At 42.4% G+C, this 19,276-nt stretch overlaps 1 protein-coding gene across 3 annotated transcripts in view; it reads right to left on the bottom strand.

Moving 5' to 3' along the window:
• The window catches only part of plekhg4b (pleckstrin homology domain containing, family G (with RhoGef domain) member 4B), a 32,016-nt gene extending 13,415 nt beyond the window's left edge, over positions 1-18,601 (bottom strand). For all 3 annotated transcript variants that reach the window (XM_033641020.2, XM_033641022.2, XM_033641021.2), the window contains exons 1-13: positions 18,362-18,601; positions 12,149-12,346; positions 9,833-11,066; positions 5,028-5,231; positions 4,656-4,779; positions 3,225-3,318; positions 2,620-2,706; positions 2,166-2,282; positions 1,709-1,807; positions 1,314-1,456; positions 1,060-1,198; positions 337-459; positions 77-241 (exon numbers count right to left, since the gene is read on the bottom strand). In XM_033641020.2, the coding sequence (XP_033496911.2) occupies positions 77-241; positions 337-459; positions 1,060-1,198; positions 1,314-1,456; positions 1,709-1,807; positions 2,166-2,282; positions 2,620-2,706; positions 3,225-3,318; positions 4,656-4,779; positions 5,028-5,231; positions 9,833-11,066; positions 12,149-12,346; positions 18,362-18,430 (2,796 nt within the window). In that variant the 5' untranslated portion in view covers positions 18,431-18,601. The remainder of the gene's footprint in view (positions 1-76; positions 242-336; positions 460-1,059; positions 1,199-1,313; positions 1,457-1,708; positions 1,808-2,165; positions 2,283-2,619; positions 2,707-3,224; positions 3,319-4,655; positions 4,780-5,027; positions 5,232-9,832; positions 11,067-12,148; positions 12,347-18,361) is intronic.
• Between the last annotated feature and the right edge of the window lie 675 nt (positions 18,602-19,276).

Raw genomic sequence — 19,276 nt, 5'->3', positions numbered from 1 at the left:
CTTGTGGAATATGCTTTAGTTGTAAAGAGGATCAGATAACTTTTGACAGGATATCTGCAAAGTTTTAAATACTTACTGAGTCATAGAATTCATACAGATTTTTTAGGACGTCAAGCTGGGCCTTCCTCCTCTCCACTCTGCTTAAGATGGAGCCCAGATGTTGTTTAAAGTCGAGGAGAACAGAACCTGGAAGCGACCCTGGAGACTCTTTCACCAGCTGCAGACCACGCCTCTGCTGGTGCTGTCAACATCAAAACAAAACTGATCAGTTCAGCACTAATTGGTCCACTGATGTGATCCACAAGAAATGTGTTTAAAAACTGTGGCCATATTTACCACCGACTCCTCCAGGAACTGCTCCAAGCTCTCTCTCATTTCTTTAACTTTGGCCACAGACAGATTTAGTGACTCCAAAGATGTGAGCTGCTTCTCTCCCTCTACACTGAACCAGAGTTTGACCTGAAAATGGGAGGTGAATGTTAATTAACTGAACATCTCATTTTGTTGAGAGAGAAGAGAAGCAGCAAAACATCTGCAGTAAAGGTGATACTATAACATGAACGCATAAAATATTTGATGTTTAAGGGATACTTTGCATGTTTCAACCAGCTTTGTATCATCACAATGTGGGTAGTATGCAGAAATTAACTGTTCTCCCATTTCTAAACTACAGATTGTACTTTCTCATTTTTGTATGCCTGCCACTGCGACTGAAAAACTAAGCAGTGCTATCAAATATGAACAAAGATTCTTTTACTGCGTCGCCTCTTTCTCACCTAAAATGCTTTCAAAAACATAGTTTAGTTCACTGTTTAACTTTAATACAAGATTGTTTGTTAACAGCTTGTTGCCATATTGTTTTACTGGGTAGCGCAGTGCATTCTGGTAGTTGTAGGTTTTCTACCTCTTAGGCAAAAGCAATTGCCACAGCCCCTTGTCTCTGTTTTCTCTGGTCATGTAGCACCAATTTCAAAAGCATTTGCATCTTTTTACTGCATAGGCAGCCCAGTTTTGTGAAAAGTACATATGTCAAGCGGTGAAATACTTCTTTAAGCTCACCTGTTGAGTTTGCTCCTCAAACTTGCACACCTCCAGCAGGCTCTCCAACTGTTTCTGAGACTTGTTGGAGAGGATCACAAGCTTATGGACTTCTTCATCTACTTGGTTGTACAGTGCATTCAACATGTCTACAGCATCTCTAAAAGAACAAGGAAAACAGTAACAGGACAAAGCAGGTTATGAAATATTTCACCACAGGCTTTTACTCATATTGACTCATGTGGTCGAGAGTCCACCCATTCTTCCTGCAGTACCTGTAGTTCTCATTCTCACAGGCCTCTTCCTTCCTGATGCGGGCAAGGACAGTTCCTCCTTCCAGACGCAGTCTGTTTAGACGGGTGTCATCGAGTACACACTTCATTAGGTGCCTCTGCTGTTCCATCACCTCGGACACCTCCTGAAATAAACATGCACAATTGTAAAAAAAAAAATATCCTTCCTTATGGATGTAATTACAAGTTAACTAATTTTAAACTCCAATTCCAAACAAAATTCTGTTATTGACCTCAACAGGCACAAAGATCATGGACAGTAACCATAAAACAAACTCCTGAACTGTTTACTACAGTTAGGAGGAATGAGAGCTATTGTGTGTCAGTGGAGACACATAAATCAGAAGGCCAGACTGCCTGCAGGGGCTGGGTCTGACCTTAGAGGTCTTCAGGGTGCCGCTGTTGCTCAGTGTGCTGATGGACTCCTGGAGGGAGGCGATGGCTGCGCTACAACTGCTGGCAAACGAGTCAATTTTCTGTAAGAGAGAGAGAGAAAGAAAGACGGAGGGAGATTGTTATCACTAGCAATGCCGAAACATCACAAATAATCTGGAGGTGTTTCTGGTGAAAAGTGAAAAATTGTGCCCCGTCTCTGCCTGAGATGATTTTCCATATCTCAAACAGATCATGTTTCAACTGGCCCAGAGAAGTCATTCCTTACAATTACATAACTTTGGCAAAACTACAAGTAATATATTTTTTTTCCCCATGTCAACGAGTATCCAACAGTGTAAACCAAAAAACAGTCTTTCAAAAGGCATCCCCACCCTTGCAAAGCTCTTAAGTAAGTTTACAGATACATTAACAACACGCAGCCACTTTTGTCACACCCACCTGTCTGAAGTTGATCCAGTGGTTGTGGTCATAGTGGAAGGTGCCCTCCAGGTCTCGTGTGAGCTGGGTTTGGTCGATGTGCTTCAGTAGGGCTTTCAGAGATGACAGTGTTTCGGTCTGTAGCAAGAGAACACACATTGACAATCTGTGTAATCACGGCCAACACCGATGATATAGGCAGTCGTAAAATCTCAATCCAGGAAAAAAATTTGAATCTATCTAATCTTTTTTTTTTTTAGTATACACATGCCATTTATATTACATGTAAAGAAAAGTTGCATAGAACTATATTTAGTCATACAGCAGGTGAAAACATTCACTTGAGGAGCCATTCTTCATCAGTTTAAGTGCATTTTGAGGAAATATGACTGTTACCTTCATTCTAAATATAGTCTTTGGGCACAAATGGGTTAAAATACCTCTCATCCAACTGACAATAAGAGTTTTAATTTACCTGTACATCGATGTCTCTCTCAGGTTTGACTGCTGCCTCCTTGTCCACCAGGAAGAGAACAGTGTAAAGTGCATTTGGTGCTAACGCCTGAGAAAAACACACATGCATCAGTTATACAGTCACTTAAATGACACATTAACATATTTTTATAACTAAACAATGTAAAATGTGTATTTTAAGTGACTTATAATGCATGTGTTGCGGTTTACAGAATGATCACCCTGACATCAGTGAGAAAACTAATCATCATAACATGATGATATGTCTCTTTTGAGTCGGCTGCAGCCAGCCTGCTCCCAGTGTGCGGTTATAAACAGACAAGTAAGCACAGGCTTTTCCACAAGAGCCCTGAGGCCAGCCTTTTTTCAGAAAAATGTCTTGGATCTGCGGGCACTACAAATTTAAAGGTGTGCCTCCTTAAAAAACCAACCTGTGTCAGAGGCTGTGAGGCAGAACAATAAGAAACGTGTAAGGGATGACATAGTGAAATAACTCTGAGACAGATGTAGCATTACAGCTCAGAAGACAACAGAGATTTAGCAGGGATGGGAAACTCTTTGGGTGTGTGTTGGAGGCTAATTACATATTTTCCACTGCGGGCTCACCTGCAGTTCAGACAGCGATGACAACAGAGCTGGAACAGGCTGATGCCTCCTGCTGTCTATTACAACAGTCAGGCCTTGATCACGCCTTTCTTTCCTGAAACCAGAGTATTACAGTTAGTCAGACACCTGATTGCATGCAACAGCGTAGTTTGACAGCTAAGAGCTTGATACTGTTTGGTAAATTAGGTAACACACACAACCACATTTCAAAATGGTATTATTGTTGGCATCAATGTCACGAAGACAACCGCATTGCTTTCCATTTTCTTCGGAGCCTAGCAATTACCACAGTTTCCACAGTTACTTCTGTTATTCCACGTTTCATCACTTTCATTACTGAGGATAGTAACTGCAAAAATCTTACACTGATACTCTGTGCTAACTGGGGATAGCTGCCGATAGCTATCAGGCAAAACAAAATAAACGTCCTGTTTTGGTTGTGCAATCCCAGCTGGCACCTGACATCACTATGACATCAGATAGATGTTGAATTCTTACGCAGGACAGACATTAAATTTTGCTCGGAATGAAAATTGGGTTGATGATGATGATGTCTAATAATGTCAGAATTTCATGTTGCGTAGATGTTAACATTACCATGTTTTTCATACGCTGGGTTTTGATTGCCAAAACTAAATGTAATTGTTCTACGTCATGACTGACATGAGACTTTTGTAAGATGTTGAATTTTCTTGACAACCAAAATTAAAGTCAATAAAACATCTTAAAAATGTTGTTTCAACTTCATCTGTCATCAGTATTCCATGTCAAACATTACTGACAACTGACATTAAACTTTGATCCTCTGATGTCACAACCTAAATCCATTAACGTCTGGGACAGTTGATGCACTTTGTTTGTGCCCTAAATCAAGCTTTAATTTTCCTGCGAGATCGTACCCGGTGGCAAACAGAATTGCATAGTCAAAGCAAGGCTTTTGGGGAACCAGTCTAAACACTGATGTTGCCATTATTCTGTAGCCATTGCATTGTGCAATCAAGATTTACTTCATACTGATAAGTTAAAGCAAAAAAAAAAGGTCTATTTTGACTTAAAGACATTTGTAGTCAGGCTTGGAGACATTTTTAAGTTCAATAACTCCAATTACATGTGGAAGACACGGATGTAAACATATGTAATGTTGTACAGCCGTGGTAAATGTATGTAGGGTTTACAAAAAACTGTAATGTATAATCTTGAATCTTAACATAAACAAATGCCAACTAGAGAGACCCTATTTCATTCTCAGGTTTACTGACAATGCCCTACATAAAATGCTGACCTTTTATAACAGCTGCAGCATTTGGAAAATCTACAATGTATTAATAAAGTCTGTGTGGGACAGTAGCCGTGTTCACCTCAGGGCTAAGAGACAGCTGTGAAAGTTATTCCTAATGCAGACTAAATAAACCCAGGGCATGCATGACTTACCGCAGCGTGGAGCGGTAGTAGCCCAGTAAACAGGTGAGGTCACTGACCGTGCAACTCTCACCTGCCCACACCTGAGCTCTCATGCACACCTGCAGCACTGCCCTCCCACTGCGGTCTCTGTTTCCTGGAATAGAGAATGTCAGCTGGGGGTCAATAATACCCGCTCACATGTCAACGATCACTTTCTATGTCAGGAATGTCTGAGCTTTAAACAGCTCAGGTAATCAGGTCATTATGATCCTCAATGTGGGAATTTTGAAAGTTAAAAAGCAGTGTGAATGTGTTATTTCATTATAAAGTGAAAAACTAAAATGCATCATTATTAGCTCAAGAAAAAAAGGAAATAAAAACATAAGCTGTGTCGTCTTCTACCTGGCAGGATCACAGCTCCTGATGTGAGCAGTGCTTGATTGACCTCTGACACCAGTTTTGGGAGGGCTGTGATCCTCTCACATGAAGAGCCTGATGCTGAGGCTGGCCTGATGGCCGAGCCATTGGCTGCTTTAGGACTGTGGGACTCATCTCCACTATGCCTGTGCCGCCTGCTCTCATTGCTGATGGTGTCATCCCGCTGTCCTGTAGAAAGAATTATAAATAGTGAGCACACATTGTCTAAGTATTACTTACTGAGCCACAGCTGCAGGAAAACACTGTACAATCAATAGAAATTAGAAGCTTCCTTTCACCTCCGCACTCATCGTAATACCTTTTGAAACAAGTGTTTGTAAGTGTTGTGATTGTGAAAGGTGTTCACTAGTAGTGAGTTCACACTGACTCATCACGCAGACCAGGTGTTTAGTCAGCGTGACTCATGGGTAACTCATGGCGTTATTAGACTCTCATATCTTCAGCCTTCCATAGCTCGAGGCTCTGTTTATAGGAATGCTGCTCCTGACATTTCCAAGTGGTACCACAATTTATAGACTTAATCCTGAGGCAGCAAACACTGTATCTCTGTATACCCAACTGAAAACTTCACTGTGCTTCGGCTCAGTACTGGGACTATATATCTGCACTTTTTAATGTGGAATTTTTGAACACTAACAAATAAAAATAAAAACAAGACATAAATAAATACGTCACTTTGGACTCTGGGGAACTGTGATTTGCATTTTTCACTATTTTCTAAAATTAGACAAATCGACTAATTGATTTAAATAACTTGAAATAATAAGCAGATTATTTAACAATAATAATAACCCTTAGTTGCAGCCCTAATGTAAAGACAGAAAAAGACAGCACAGGTATTTGATTTATGATTATAGGTGTGACAGCCTGTCTGTTTTTGTGCATTTCCTGTTTGCAGGGGAAAGAACCTCAAGGCAGCTCCAACAGTGCCGTTATACACTCGGGCCTGGTGTGAATAAAGCAGTGTGACCTCCTCTACCCACACACCCTTGAGTTGTATTTTTTTTATTTTATTGGGGTGTCCTTTATTTTAGTGAAAAAACAAAACCCCTGCAGCACACTCTCCCTCAGCTACACATTACGCAACTGATTTCACAGTTTCTACTAATTTGTACAATTACGAATGTTCACACTAACATTTTATGAGAACGTTTAAAATACCATATAATAAGACTGTCTGCAGCCATGCTAGCGGCATTGCTAGGCTATAATTAGATACAGCAATGCTTTGAGCTAAATGCTAATGTCAGCATGCTAACATGCCCTCACTGACACTACTAACGTGCTGATGTTTAACTATGCAGGATTTTTCTAAAAAAACAATGCATAGACTCACACAGAATCCCTCTCAATCATTAATTGCAACCCACTAGAAGTGTGCGCGTGTGGTGTACTTTCTTATTTTCTGTGTGGGGGATGTTTATGGGCGCGTACACCCACAATGCTCAGGTGAGGTCAGGGATCATAAGCAGCCAGCATCCAAGAGACACAGGACCAAAAAATCGCTAATATATAGCAAGACAAAATGCTAAACAAGAGTGAATCTGAGGTTGATTTTAACTTTAATTGGCGAGCGTGTGTACAAACAGTAACCTAAAATCCTGCATAGTATATCTTTAAGCACTAAACATAAAGTACAGCTGAGGCTGATATTTGGTGAAATTGTGTGCCAAAATTATTAGGTTATATTCATCTTATAGGATACATGCATCTGTTTATGGCAATCCATCCAGTAGCTGATGAGATATTTCAGTCTGGACCATAATGGTGGACCAACTGAGTGGCAGACTGTCATATCCATCCCTAAAGCCATACTGCTACCGTGAGATAAAAGAGAAGATGGCACAAACCAGGTTCTTTCAAAACATCCAAGCACTAAAATAAACCCCAAATCTTGATAGGCTATTGCTCAACCAACTCTGCCGATATATATGGAAATATAGATCGGTGATTATGATATATTTCTGTGTCTGATGGACACCTGTTGCGTGTTGCCTTTTACACAGTTTGAGGCCTCTTGTATTGTCCTGCTCTGTTCTGTGACAGTAAACCCTCCCAGCTCAGCCTCTATTGTCTTCAAACAGTCAGTGCATTTCCTGTGCGACGGTGTGGCCAGGCTCGTGTTTGCTGCATGTTTCCTAAATTGCTTTGTTTTCAGAGGAAGTGACAAACGTGGGGTAAAGCCTCCTGAGTATTGTCCTGTGTGTCAAAGTCTGCTTTTTTGTGTAGTCTCCGGGACACAGAGAGGCTAAATCTGCACTGGTAGCTGGAGCTTTGAGTTACTGATCACATAACTTGAGCAGGATGTGTTTTGATATTGCAGAGTTTTCTAGCTCATATCATGAGTAACTTAATCCTGCTGGAGTATTTTTTCAGAGTGGTGTGAGTCAGCGCAAGTTAGGTCTTGTGTTTCTGGACTGAATGAACTCTCCAAAGACACAGACACAGTTTGAAAGGCTTTTTTTTTGGGTGAATCCCCGGTGGCTGATTGATTCACAAAGGAAACTTTTGTAAATGAGGCAACCCATCTGGGATCAGTGCAGCCCCCAGCCCCAATAACACTGTAGGGTCATCTCATTGTGAGATGCTGGGGTCCCTGTGGTTGGTTTACAGAGTTTACAGGATCCTTTGTTGCCTTTGAAATGTCGTTGTGGGAAACCTGCTTTGCAACCAGCTGAAATACAATACCCGCTGAGGTAATCTCAGAAACGCAATGATGTGATTTAACTACTGTATTTTTGCTGCATAGGGTGTAGTTAACACATTTAAAGGAACATAATCTTTATTTTAAAATCGGTACTAATGCCCTTATCTATGGCATTGTCCAAGGTTAGGATTCAGAGATTGAAATAAACTCCGTTTTTCCTCACATTTCAATTCACGGAAGAATCTGTGTTTTCTAAAAACAGCATGAATCCCTTGGTGGTTCTCTCAAATCACCACTTTCCTGAGCTACCCTGTATGAACCAACACAAAAAACAACAGACTGACAGTGGTAAAGAAAACACAGGGTTGTGAGTAAAGTTCTGTTTCCAGGGTTGGGCCATACCTGTGCCCTGAACGTGCCAAAGAATACAGACGGTGGCCTTTGAAAAGCAATCTATCACCAATGACAGCTTTAATTCACAGTTATGAGCTGTCTCAACTCCTACTCTAACTCCGGCCACCTGATGAACTGGTGTAGTCACTCCTGCCGCAGGGTATGATTACACACCCTGGTGAGAAACCACTAATATCTTACTATAAAGATGAAAACTTGGTTTTCACACCCTCAGGTTATATTATTTGATAAGTGAGAAATGATGAGTCATGGGCTGTCATTATGTCAATACTGAAGCATATAACTACAGAGGAAACTGCTTATATGGATCAAAAAGCTTTAGACAGAAACACTTCCATACAAATGCTTTTAAATTACACACTTACAGTAATCATATAGGCCTCTTACAGGGCTCATTTGAGGTCATTTGGGGCCTTCTTATACATGACAACATATTAAAAACAGTAATCTTTTTTTATTTACTCCCATACTTTGCCTCGTGGTAACCTGTCTGCCTCTAACTGGCTGCCCGAAGCTGCTGCTGCGTGCACATTAAGATCAAGACAGGGGAAGGAAAGTAATTTTCTTTCAAAGAAAACAAACAACTTTGAGAGTGCAATGACCTCCCCCGATTCAAATCACTCAGCAAACTTATCTTTCCTAAATGGCTTTTAATGTGTGAATGATGTTGTGTGTATTCTATTGTATTTTTTTAATCATTTTTAACAAATGTAAAGTGTCTTTGAGTACCATGAAAAGTGCTTTATAAATAAAATGGATTATTATCATTATTATTTAAAATGAGACAATGAGATGCAGCGGTGAAACTTTGTGTTCCTCATCCTACCTATCTAAACAACATGAAACAGTTATGGCTGCTAGTGATGAGACAAAAAAAACATTGCTCAGACAGAAGAAAATGGTGCACTTATTAAAGACTATTTTCAGCAGTGGATTGATCTACATTCTGATGCTTTAGTAAGTATATATGACGCTGTATGAAGTATAAAAAACATCAGTGCTCATAATGTGTTTTTGGACAAACATTAATGTCTACAGCACAGAGGAATAACCTATGTCATGCTCTGTTTACACAGGCAATACTTGATATTGTTGGTTTTGGTGTTTTCAAGAGATTTTCATGATAACATAACAATGTGAAAAAAATACCAGACGTATTCTTTCAATAAACGTAGAAATACCACATCGTCCTTTTTTAATTATGAGTAAAAGTCCTGCATTCGTAACTTAGTTTGGTAAATGTACATAAGTATTATCAGATAAAAGCACTTAAAGTTATAATAAAAAAATGTCCCCCTGCAGGTTGTTTTAATTATTAATATTGTACACTGTGATTATTATGAAGGATTCATTGATGTGTAAACAGCATTGTAATTGTAGTTTTTTAGCTAGCTGAGGTTTAGATGATCTAACGTTAGACTGTTGGGTGTTCAGTCTGTAACAATACTTAATACTTTATAAATTAGCCGTATGTTTTGAATGTAGAATCTTAGTCTGCAAAATAACTATTAACTATATCTCAGAAATAAATGTGATGGATTAAAAGGTACTATTTGAAATGCATTTGAGTAGAAGAATCAAGTACCATAAAATTCAATTATGTACATAAACTTTTCTGCTGCTGGTAAAGCCAACATAAAGTAATAATCATGTACTGTGATCAACATGGTGTCAACAAAGGGTTGAACATCAGTGCAGTGTCACATACCTGACTCGTCTTTGCTGCTTCTCCTCTCAGAACCAAGAAAAGCCGCCTCAACATCCAGCTTCCCAAAACGAAGAGCGTAGCCATTAATCAGCTTTTTGGGGGATGTGGTGACTGAGCCTCCAGAGGAGGAGCGTTCCCGGTGGCCTTTAACCTGGCCTGCCTTGTTATTCCTCTCCAGTGACTTTGAACGTCTTTCTGCCCGTCTCTCTGCGCTCCTCAGTCCCCTCTGTAAGTAAAGTAAAGGTGTGCTGGGCCTGGAGTCATCACCGCTCAGCCAGCTCCGGCTACCCAGCCTCCGAGATAAGTGTTCTCTGGAGGAGGACCGGGTGTCAGGGCTGCTGCCTGGTGTCACTGTGCGCTCTCTTAGGCTAGCACTGTTATCTGGGCTTTCCTCCAGGATTGATTCGGAGCTGGACCCGAGGCTCATGGGGTTCTGCAGGGCCTCCATGTAGGATTTCCTGAAAAGTCTCCTGCTCTCAAATGCAACAGAGTCCCTTGGGTGGCGGCGTCGAGGGCCTGGGTCACTAAGGTCCGTACTGAAGGATAGCATCTTGGACCCTTGCCCTCCTCCTCTCCCACCATTATTCTCACTCCCTGTCCCACACTCTTCAGTGGGTGTTTCGATTTTAATGATGGGTGTCGATGTGTCCGGTTTGCTGACACTGTGGTTCTCACTGCTGGAGTCCATGTGGTTTCTGTTTGGGGAGGTGGGCTCAGAGAAGATGGAGTCAGCTCCCTGAGAGTGCAGGGACTCTCTGGAGCTGCGGTGGCTGTCCAGAGTCCCTGTGGATCCGCTGGTGCTGCAGGTGCTGAGGTGGCCGCGGAAGCCACCTCTGCTGCAGCGCGCTTGCATGATGGCGTCCGCCGTGCTGCTGACAAACAGTGGGTTGACCACGTTCTTCCACGGCGTCCTGTACACAGCCGTACCAGTGGTTAGCAGACAGTTCTGTAGTGGTTGCACGTTTCGGTCTCGTGTTACATTCTGTAAGAACTCAGCTGTGAAGACGCTGCCATACATGCTCTCTGTGATGGGGACTTCTGTAATGGCCTGCCCACTGGCCGTCAGGCATTTTATTACGAGCTTGGCAGTCTTGCGGCCTAAAGGAACAATCTGTAGGTAAAAATCTCCTTGCTTTAATCGCACTTTGTGCAGAGGGGCGAGCTGCAGGACGACTTTCTCGTGGATGCAGAGAGGCCACCCCTCATGATAGAACAGCAATCCTCTGAACCTCACCTGAGAGAAAACAGAGAAATCAGTCAATACCCACTCACATAACAGATCATCATCTGTGTGTCATGGCTCGACTGTGGTACAACTGACATCTGCAAAGCTGTGTTCAAACAAGTGTTTAACTTTAATGGAGTGGCAAGATGTTTTCATGGGACGCACTGGATGAATCACTGTCAGTGATCACTCGACTGAAGAGGAAAACCTGTCTGATCAGGCCTGGTCTCGCAGCAACCCAAACACAAATCTTCACTATGACAGAATAAAAAACAGACCCTAGGAGCAAAGACAATGTGCTCAAGGGTTGGTTTTTTCATCTCTTATGAATGTCAAGGCAAAGACTGAGGATGTGATCTTCCTCTGAAGCTTCTCATATTGCCTGCAATACAAAGACTCTCAAGCACGGCAGGTTGTTCTCAGGGGCTAGGCTTAGGTGAAACTATTGCTCTATGGCGATCCTCACAGTGTAATCACCACAGAGATGAATACAGGGGAATAAAGTTTCAGTGCTTTGGTTGTAGAGCCCTAACACACCGCAATCAAAGCTTGTGAGAGAGAATATTAAATTTCACTTTGGCCCAAGAGTCCATGGCAGCCTCTCAAATAAACCACAATTTCCCTCTGTCTCCCTATTCAGAGAAAGATGGCTGCTTTTCAGCTTGTTTTCGGGACAATAATCAACTCTGTCTCAGTCTGATGCTCCCCCTTCCCACTCCGCAAAGATATTCACACTCAGCAGCACTGTTCTCACATTCTTTTGTCAAAAACATTTTGTTATCACTTCAGTCACGTATCTTTCAAGATGTTTATTATTCTATGTTTGAAGTCTTCAGGGAAGGACATGAGCTAACAAGTCATGACACACAGTAACATGATTAAGTTGGGCTTTTCTTGTTGTGTCCTCACTACCCTTTTGTCAACCTTTTATTTCCATCAGATTGAAGGTCAGAACAATAGTCCTGCAGGATATCACCGAGGTTAGCACCAGGTAAATCTCTGACTATGATGCAACTCAAAATGAATTCTGACATAAACCACAGGAGGTTGAATCGATTTAACCACATGCGCCACATTTATCAACAACTCACGCAGGTTTCTTGCTGGATGATCTGCAGGATCCTCTTGGCAGGAAGCAAGAAGTCGATGAGGCAGCGGAGGCCGTCTCCTCGGTACTGCCTTTCCACCACACTGAAGAGCTGCCACAGGACGGTGGCAGCGGTGGCAGTGAAAGGGCGGTACAGGGCCGACAAGGTGCTCTGGATACAGCTGTCTAAAGATTCAGTGTCCTGAAGGAAGAAAAGAGCTGGATTAGGTTGGACGTCCTTCATCAGGTGAAGCTTGTATAAATACGTATTTCTCTACATGTGTCATGGAAAGGTCATTCTTCCCAAGGTATTGCAAAACATTAGAAAATAAAATGCTACATGGACAGGATGGTCTAAACCAATGGTTCCCAACTATTTTGGCTTGTGATCCCTAAAAGCAAAGCAATGTCTACCTCATTACAGGTTATGGCCTTGGTGTGAACATGGGCTGTGAGCAGACCAACCAAAAATGTTTTTTCTCTCTTAGAGTTTTATTCTATGGATTTTATGAAGTGTTAAGTAGTGTAAGTATCCAGCATTTGACAAAGAAAGAAACAGAAATGGTCAGAAAAAAACACATTAAATTTGTTTAACAGGGCAGGATTTTTTCTGCGTATGGCTGTAATCATCCTGTGACCCTTCTGATTTTTCTTTGGGCCCTTTTGGGATGTCCTGGCCCCACGGTTAGGAACCACTGGTCCAGAGTGCTTTAAATGCAAAGAGGTAACATTTAGTGTGTAGGATCTATTGGCATCAAATGGTGAAGTTGTAAAACAAAGCTGTAGAGACAACATGGCGACCTCCATGGAAAAGGACCCTCTTTGTATGTAGATATGAACAGCTCGTTCTAAGGTAACAAAAAGACAAAAATTCTTATTTTCAGGTGATTATCAACTACTGAAAACAGATATGATTATTTCTTACCATTTCTGCCAATAGATGCCCCTAAATCCTGCACACTAAACACGACATGAGTACCACAACACCATGCTAATGGCTCAGTGAGTGGCTCATGTTAACGTTCAGCAAGCTAACAGGCTCACAATGACAATGCTAACACGCTGATGTTTAGCCGGTATAATGCTTACCACGCACAACATTGTAGTTTGGCATGTTACCATGCTAGCATTTGCTAATTAACAGTAAACACAAAGTACAGCTCAGGCTGATATAAATTTCATGGCAATCCATCAGGGAAAAGGTGGGGGATCATAAAAATCAGTAGGATTCATCCTCTTGGAGCCATGAATATCTGCACACAATTAACAGCAATCAATTCAATAGTTGCTAAGATACTGCAATTTGGAACAAAGTGGTGGACTGATTGACCAACTAAATGCTGATGTTGGTTAACAATATCAAACAAATGTTGCACAACTATCACCAGCTAACAAGGCATCTGCTTACTAGCCTGGTTCCAGACCATAGACCCCGCCCACTCAACTGAGTAGGCTTGCATCTCTGGTCTGGCATACTGCAATGAATTTGCGATTTATCTCGTCCAAACAATGGACGGACCAATGAACGCCGGGGGTGGGGGCGGGTCTAGCAATTAGCCAATTAGCGCCATGCTGATGTCAAGCTGTACGCCGGTGGGTAACTGGTGAGGATAGCAACAATAGCAACCGCTACAGATCCTACAGACCACATTAACGATGCTATCGAGGTATTTCGCCACTACTCGCGTTAATGGTGGACCAAATTAAGGAAGCTGCTAAACTGGATTAACAGCGATGCAGCTGGGCGTGCACGACGACGGAGACATTTTAAACGGGCAATGCTCGCTTGTTTTCGGCACCCCCAAGGCATGGATACTAATGACGTCAGATTCTGGGTGAGTTGTTGATCTCTACTGATTGGTTAGGGAAAAATCAAATTCCCTCCCCCTTGTAAATCGCCTTCAATGGAGGCAATGTCAGACTGAAGGTTCTGGGAGCTTCAGTCTGACGCTCAGGCTATCTGCTTACTGTACATGAATTCAACCAGATAAACACACAGTTGCATATGCACATGACTTGCTGAGCATGATACCACTTAGCCAGACAGTCAGGAAGTTCAAACATGACAGGAAATGTTAGCCATGATGGTCTTTCCATCAGGGAGAGGGGAAACACCTGGTGGGAGTGACGTCACTGTCAGCGGACACAAACAGCAGAGCTGGAAAGTACAGACTGGAGTCCAGTTGTGGCTGGGACAGTGCAATGCTACCCAGTAATAACAACCATGTCATCGCCGACTATTATCTGCCCCCTACATGACCTGGGCCACCACCACCTGTCCCCACCAGAATATATGACATGTCCGACAGCGTTAGTTACAACTTGTCTGGGGATGAGATGGGACATGTGGGATTACAGCAGTCCTGGATGAGGTTGACCTGGCATCGTAGTTATGATCAAGGTTCAGGCTATGACCTTCCTCTCAGCAGTCGGAGCCAAGGCCAAACACCCCTCGGCTATCTGTCCTTCCCGAATGGAACACAACAGTGGAATAGAGACATCTGCCTCCAACGATAACCACAGGATAGATAGCAATGCCAGGGAAAGTCCCACACTATGACAACTGTGTACCATAGAGAAGAACGTGGGGGTTCAAGCTCCTAACTCTTGCTTGAATGTCTACAGTGCATTTACATGACAATGAAAGTGTGTAAAAAAAAAAAAAAAGAAAAAGGGATGCCTAGAAATCAAGATATCGGCTGAGCTCCGGTGAATTTAGTCAGTCAGACAGCCCATGTTTCACCCTTTGTAGGATCTGTCCTGTTGATCTAAGCAGCTCAGCACCATCAATTAGAGGAGAGTGAGTACAGTTCAGCGCATTGGTACACATGCCACGACTCTACTACAAGGCGCTCATTGTGCACTCCGCCTCTCTAAGTGGTATGTGCAGTACAATGTTTGGTGCCCTGAAACAAAACGCCCACCTCCATTAGCAGTCAGCCTGCTTTTAGCGAGACAAAAATGTCTCTGGGCATTAGTCACTGTTGCACCCGGGAGGAGAAGAATAACACGGCGCTTTATTGGAGGAAAGCTAACAATGGGAGGAAAGCCCTCACTAGGACACACCAGCAAGTTGCTCGAGAGGTTCCCAAGGCAGAAAAAAGCAGCGGTAGTGTCAGAGGTAGTGTCTCGAGAGCAATTACTCAACATTGCAGAGACTTAAGCTCAATGATAAACTCAACCTGTCTCACAGGAGTGGCTGTCCATGCAAACCAACGCTATGATGTGGACACAAAAGCTGCACACATCTGAACAATAGCTACAATGTTCACATCCAGAGTTGTGACAAATATACATTACATCACCCTATAGATAACACCTTACATAAGGTACAACACATATAGATTTCCATTGTCAGGAAGCTTGTAAAGCTTTTCAAAAAGTGTCACCTGGCTAGTGGGAGACATATCTGCATGTCTCAGCACAACGACTGAGCTTAGCCACCAAAGCTGAGCTTCCCATCCGCTCTGAGCCACAGAGGAATGCAGTGTGTATGGTTGTGTATGTCTAGCCTCAGACCCTCAGCCAGGACAGGAACAGATTGGGAAGTCCCACCCTTTCTGATGCCAGGTCTTTGTAAAGCAGCCGCCTGTGTGATGGAGGACTAAGGTGGTAATTAATGGCTTCAAACTCCAGGTGGGACACTTTTGTCTGCAGCGTTGGTAAACCAGCTGTTCAGACAGTGCATAGAGCTGGTGAGTGAGCGGGGGTTTTGACTCTCAGTGAACAAGGAAAACACAGACCCTTGATTCTCTTTAATATCAAGTTGTGATGGGAACAAATATTGCAATTTTAGTGAACGTTTGTGAGCGACAAGAGACATTAAATGTTTCATAAGCTGCCAACTCTAAAACATTTAAAGCATGTGTCCGAAGTGGAGGAAGTAAGGAATCAAAGTCAGAGGGATAAAAAAGAGAAAGGGTCCATCACAGAGAAAGCAAGAGTGAGAGACCTGCAGAGACAGAGAGTGCGCAAGCGAGAGGTGGTCACTGACACATTTAGTGGGTCAGGGACACAAAAGGCGCTGCCTACCAGGCCTCCAGTGGAGCATGAAGCCACCAGGGGAGTGTAACAGGAGAGCCCTGGAGCCCCCATACAGGCTGCTCACTAACCAACCTGCTAACAGCCTCAAAGGCAGCGGGCTGACAAAGGCCACAGGTTGCTCAGACCTGCCCCGCTGCCAGGTGCCAGGACGCCAACAATAGAGCCCGGTGAGACCTTACCACTGAACCCGCAGTTTGATTCAGCTTTTGATCCGTACCAATAGAAATCCTATCTTATGAGAGGAGGAGAGGCAAAGAGGGCTGGGATATAAAGTCAGACAAAAGAGCTTAACATTGTACTAATAAATCCAAATACATTTAAAATGTAGGTTACTTAATAACGCCACAGATCTGAAATCAAAATATTGCTCTATTAAATTGAATTTAATTATTCAAGTGCTTCTTAACTACTCACACACTTACATATCTTCAACATAAAAATCAATTGCACTCGAACACACAATTATACAAGTACATAAGACACAAAGAAACTCCATGTCTGTGTGTATAAACACTACAGAGCATGCTCTTCAGTGGCAAACAGCATAGTGTAAGAATGGCAGTGTAAAAGATACTTTAGTAAATGTTATAATGTTATCTAAGCTGATAAACTTTAACCCTGAGAGGCCCACAGTGATTGTGAGCCAAACACAGCTGGGTCTGAGGTGACAGCGGGATCAACAACAATGGAAGTCTGGAGGTGATAAATTGGGCCACCCACTTCAGGAAAAGTTTTTTAATTTTTCCTTTCATTTACATTTACTTTATTAATTTATTTACTTCATTATCTATTCCCATGTCTTGACTGTAATGTAATGAAACAGTTCCGCTACTCATTGGGCTATAATAAAGTGTAAGGCCTACATAATTTCTCAAAAAGCATGACATAAAATAACAGATGCAAGCTATGACACAAAAAGACAGCTGTGCATTTTAATTTTTAAATTAAACAAAATTAAACTGTACACTTATCCATTAGTGGGGCAAGATTTTACAGATTCCCACGCTGGTTATGAGAAAGAGTTGATTTATGTGCTAATGACTTTGTCCAACAGGAAATAAACAACACTGACAGGATATTGTTCCTGGGCAACCCTGTACTGTATAAAACACATACACACATTCACACGTTTGATTAGGACTTTGCATAAATGAAACAACAAGAGGACAAAAAAGTGAAAGGAGGTGCTTCAACCAATCAGAGTGTGATGAGCAGCGACAGGAGAGACAAAGGAGACTAAAAAAGTCTGTTGATACCTCTGCAGGGTAAATATAGCTGCGGTGCATACCAAAACAAGTGGGAGGATGATAAAGGAAACCGACTTATCAGAAAGGATACAAACTTGTGTATTTCAGTGACCCCAGAAATGATAAATAGCACTTTTATCACATCTTGTTTTCATTGTGTTTTTTGTTTGTTAGTTTTTGCAGATAAGAGCCCACCATAGCTGATGATGGCATATAGCTGAAATAAGCTGATATGTCTGTGTGTACTACAGAAATAAATTCAATATTTGAATTAAATTGCATTTGATAGTTTTGTGTTTTGCTCCCTGCGCACAAAGTTGTCTTAAATCCACCTAAAGATTCACCACATTCAGTTTGTTATTGTCATTCAACAGATGGAGAACATGCTGAGGTGCCATCAGTGATGATTTACGCTCCCAATGCCCTTCGAAGTGAACACAGAGTACTACAAACAGGCATGTATCTGTGAGCAGCAGACAAAATGCTGCTGAAAAAGCAAACATCTGCACACCGTGACATATTAAGTTCTCTTACTGAAACAAAAGAGAAAATAAAGGCATTAAAATGACTGAAACTGAATGTAAATTAAGGGATATAAATAGACTGAGCAACAATACAACGCTGATCAGCACAAACATTTTTATCTCTCTCTTCATGCATGAATAAAAACCTACCTGCTATGTTTTGGCTACAGTGCAAGAAGTCAAAATATCAGCTATGAACAGGCGCAGACATTAAAAACATCCATCATCTGAATGTGCAGTTACACACACACACACACACACACACACACACACGCACACACACACACACAACACAGTCAACGATTGAAGTTTCCCACTAACATATGAAAACACACAGAAATAAACAGCAACTTCCAAAAAGTCTCAGTTAAACTGCAATAAAGACGTATTTAAAGTTCGTACCTTAATACTCAGGTAGTTGTCACAACTCCGGGACTTTGCTCTGGAGTGCATTTTGCCCAGTGACAGCATTTAGGCACCAGACAAAATACCAAACGTCAATAAATAACTTAGTGTCATCAACTCCAAGCGCTAAAATCCAGTGTGCAATCCACTCTGTAAGTGCTGTAAGTCATCGCTGTGATATCGAAGGGGCTTTTCTCTCTCCAGCTCTCTCTCTTTTTCTGTGTGCGCTGTGGTGTCGGCAGCTGGAGCAGAATAAACTCCTGTCGGAGCGTGAGAGAGGCAGTGCGCTGGCTTCCCTGTCACTCATCCTCCCTCCCTCCCTCCCTTCAACATAACCTCCCCCGCCCTGCTGCTGCTGCTGCTCTGCTACTGAAGCCTCTTCCAGCTAGATAAATGCACACTGCTGCAACTTCAGGCTCATCATTCAGAGAGAGAGAGACAGAGAAAAAAAAACACGCACACTACCTGCACACACTCCCACCGCCCCGAGCCCCCAACACTCGACCCAGCAGGGGTGACTAACTCCTCTCTGCCCCCTCCTGACCCCTTGCACCCCTACCTCCACCGGCAGCTCCCCTCCACCCCTCCTGCCACAATGGTCTCTCTTTGTCCTGACAATACAAATGGACTAGGGTTTCAGCTTATTCTGCTGCTTTTCAAAAGGAAAAAGAAAGGAAGACATCAGCATAGGATTGGTGGCTCAGGTCACTCACTACAATGGCGTTCCCCTTAAATATTGTCAGGGCAATACCCAATCCTTTAACCAGCCCTTACAAACCACTGACATATGTGGGACATCCTCCTGTTGCACAAGACAGATATGATATGTTCAAAACAGACCCTACAGCAATTACAAACTGTTCTCCTTTATAGGGCAGAGTTGAAGACATTGAGCAATAAACTCAATTATAT

This window comes from Epinephelus lanceolatus, chromosome 10 (genome assembly GCF_041903045.1).
Source record: "Epinephelus lanceolatus isolate andai-2023 chromosome 10, ASM4190304v1, whole genome shotgun sequence".
NCBI lineage: Eukaryota > Metazoa > Chordata > Actinopteri > Perciformes > Serranidae > Epinephelus > Epinephelus lanceolatus.
The sequence above is the reverse complement of the archived record's forward strand: the minus strand, read 5'-3'. Positions and strand labels throughout refer to the sequence as shown.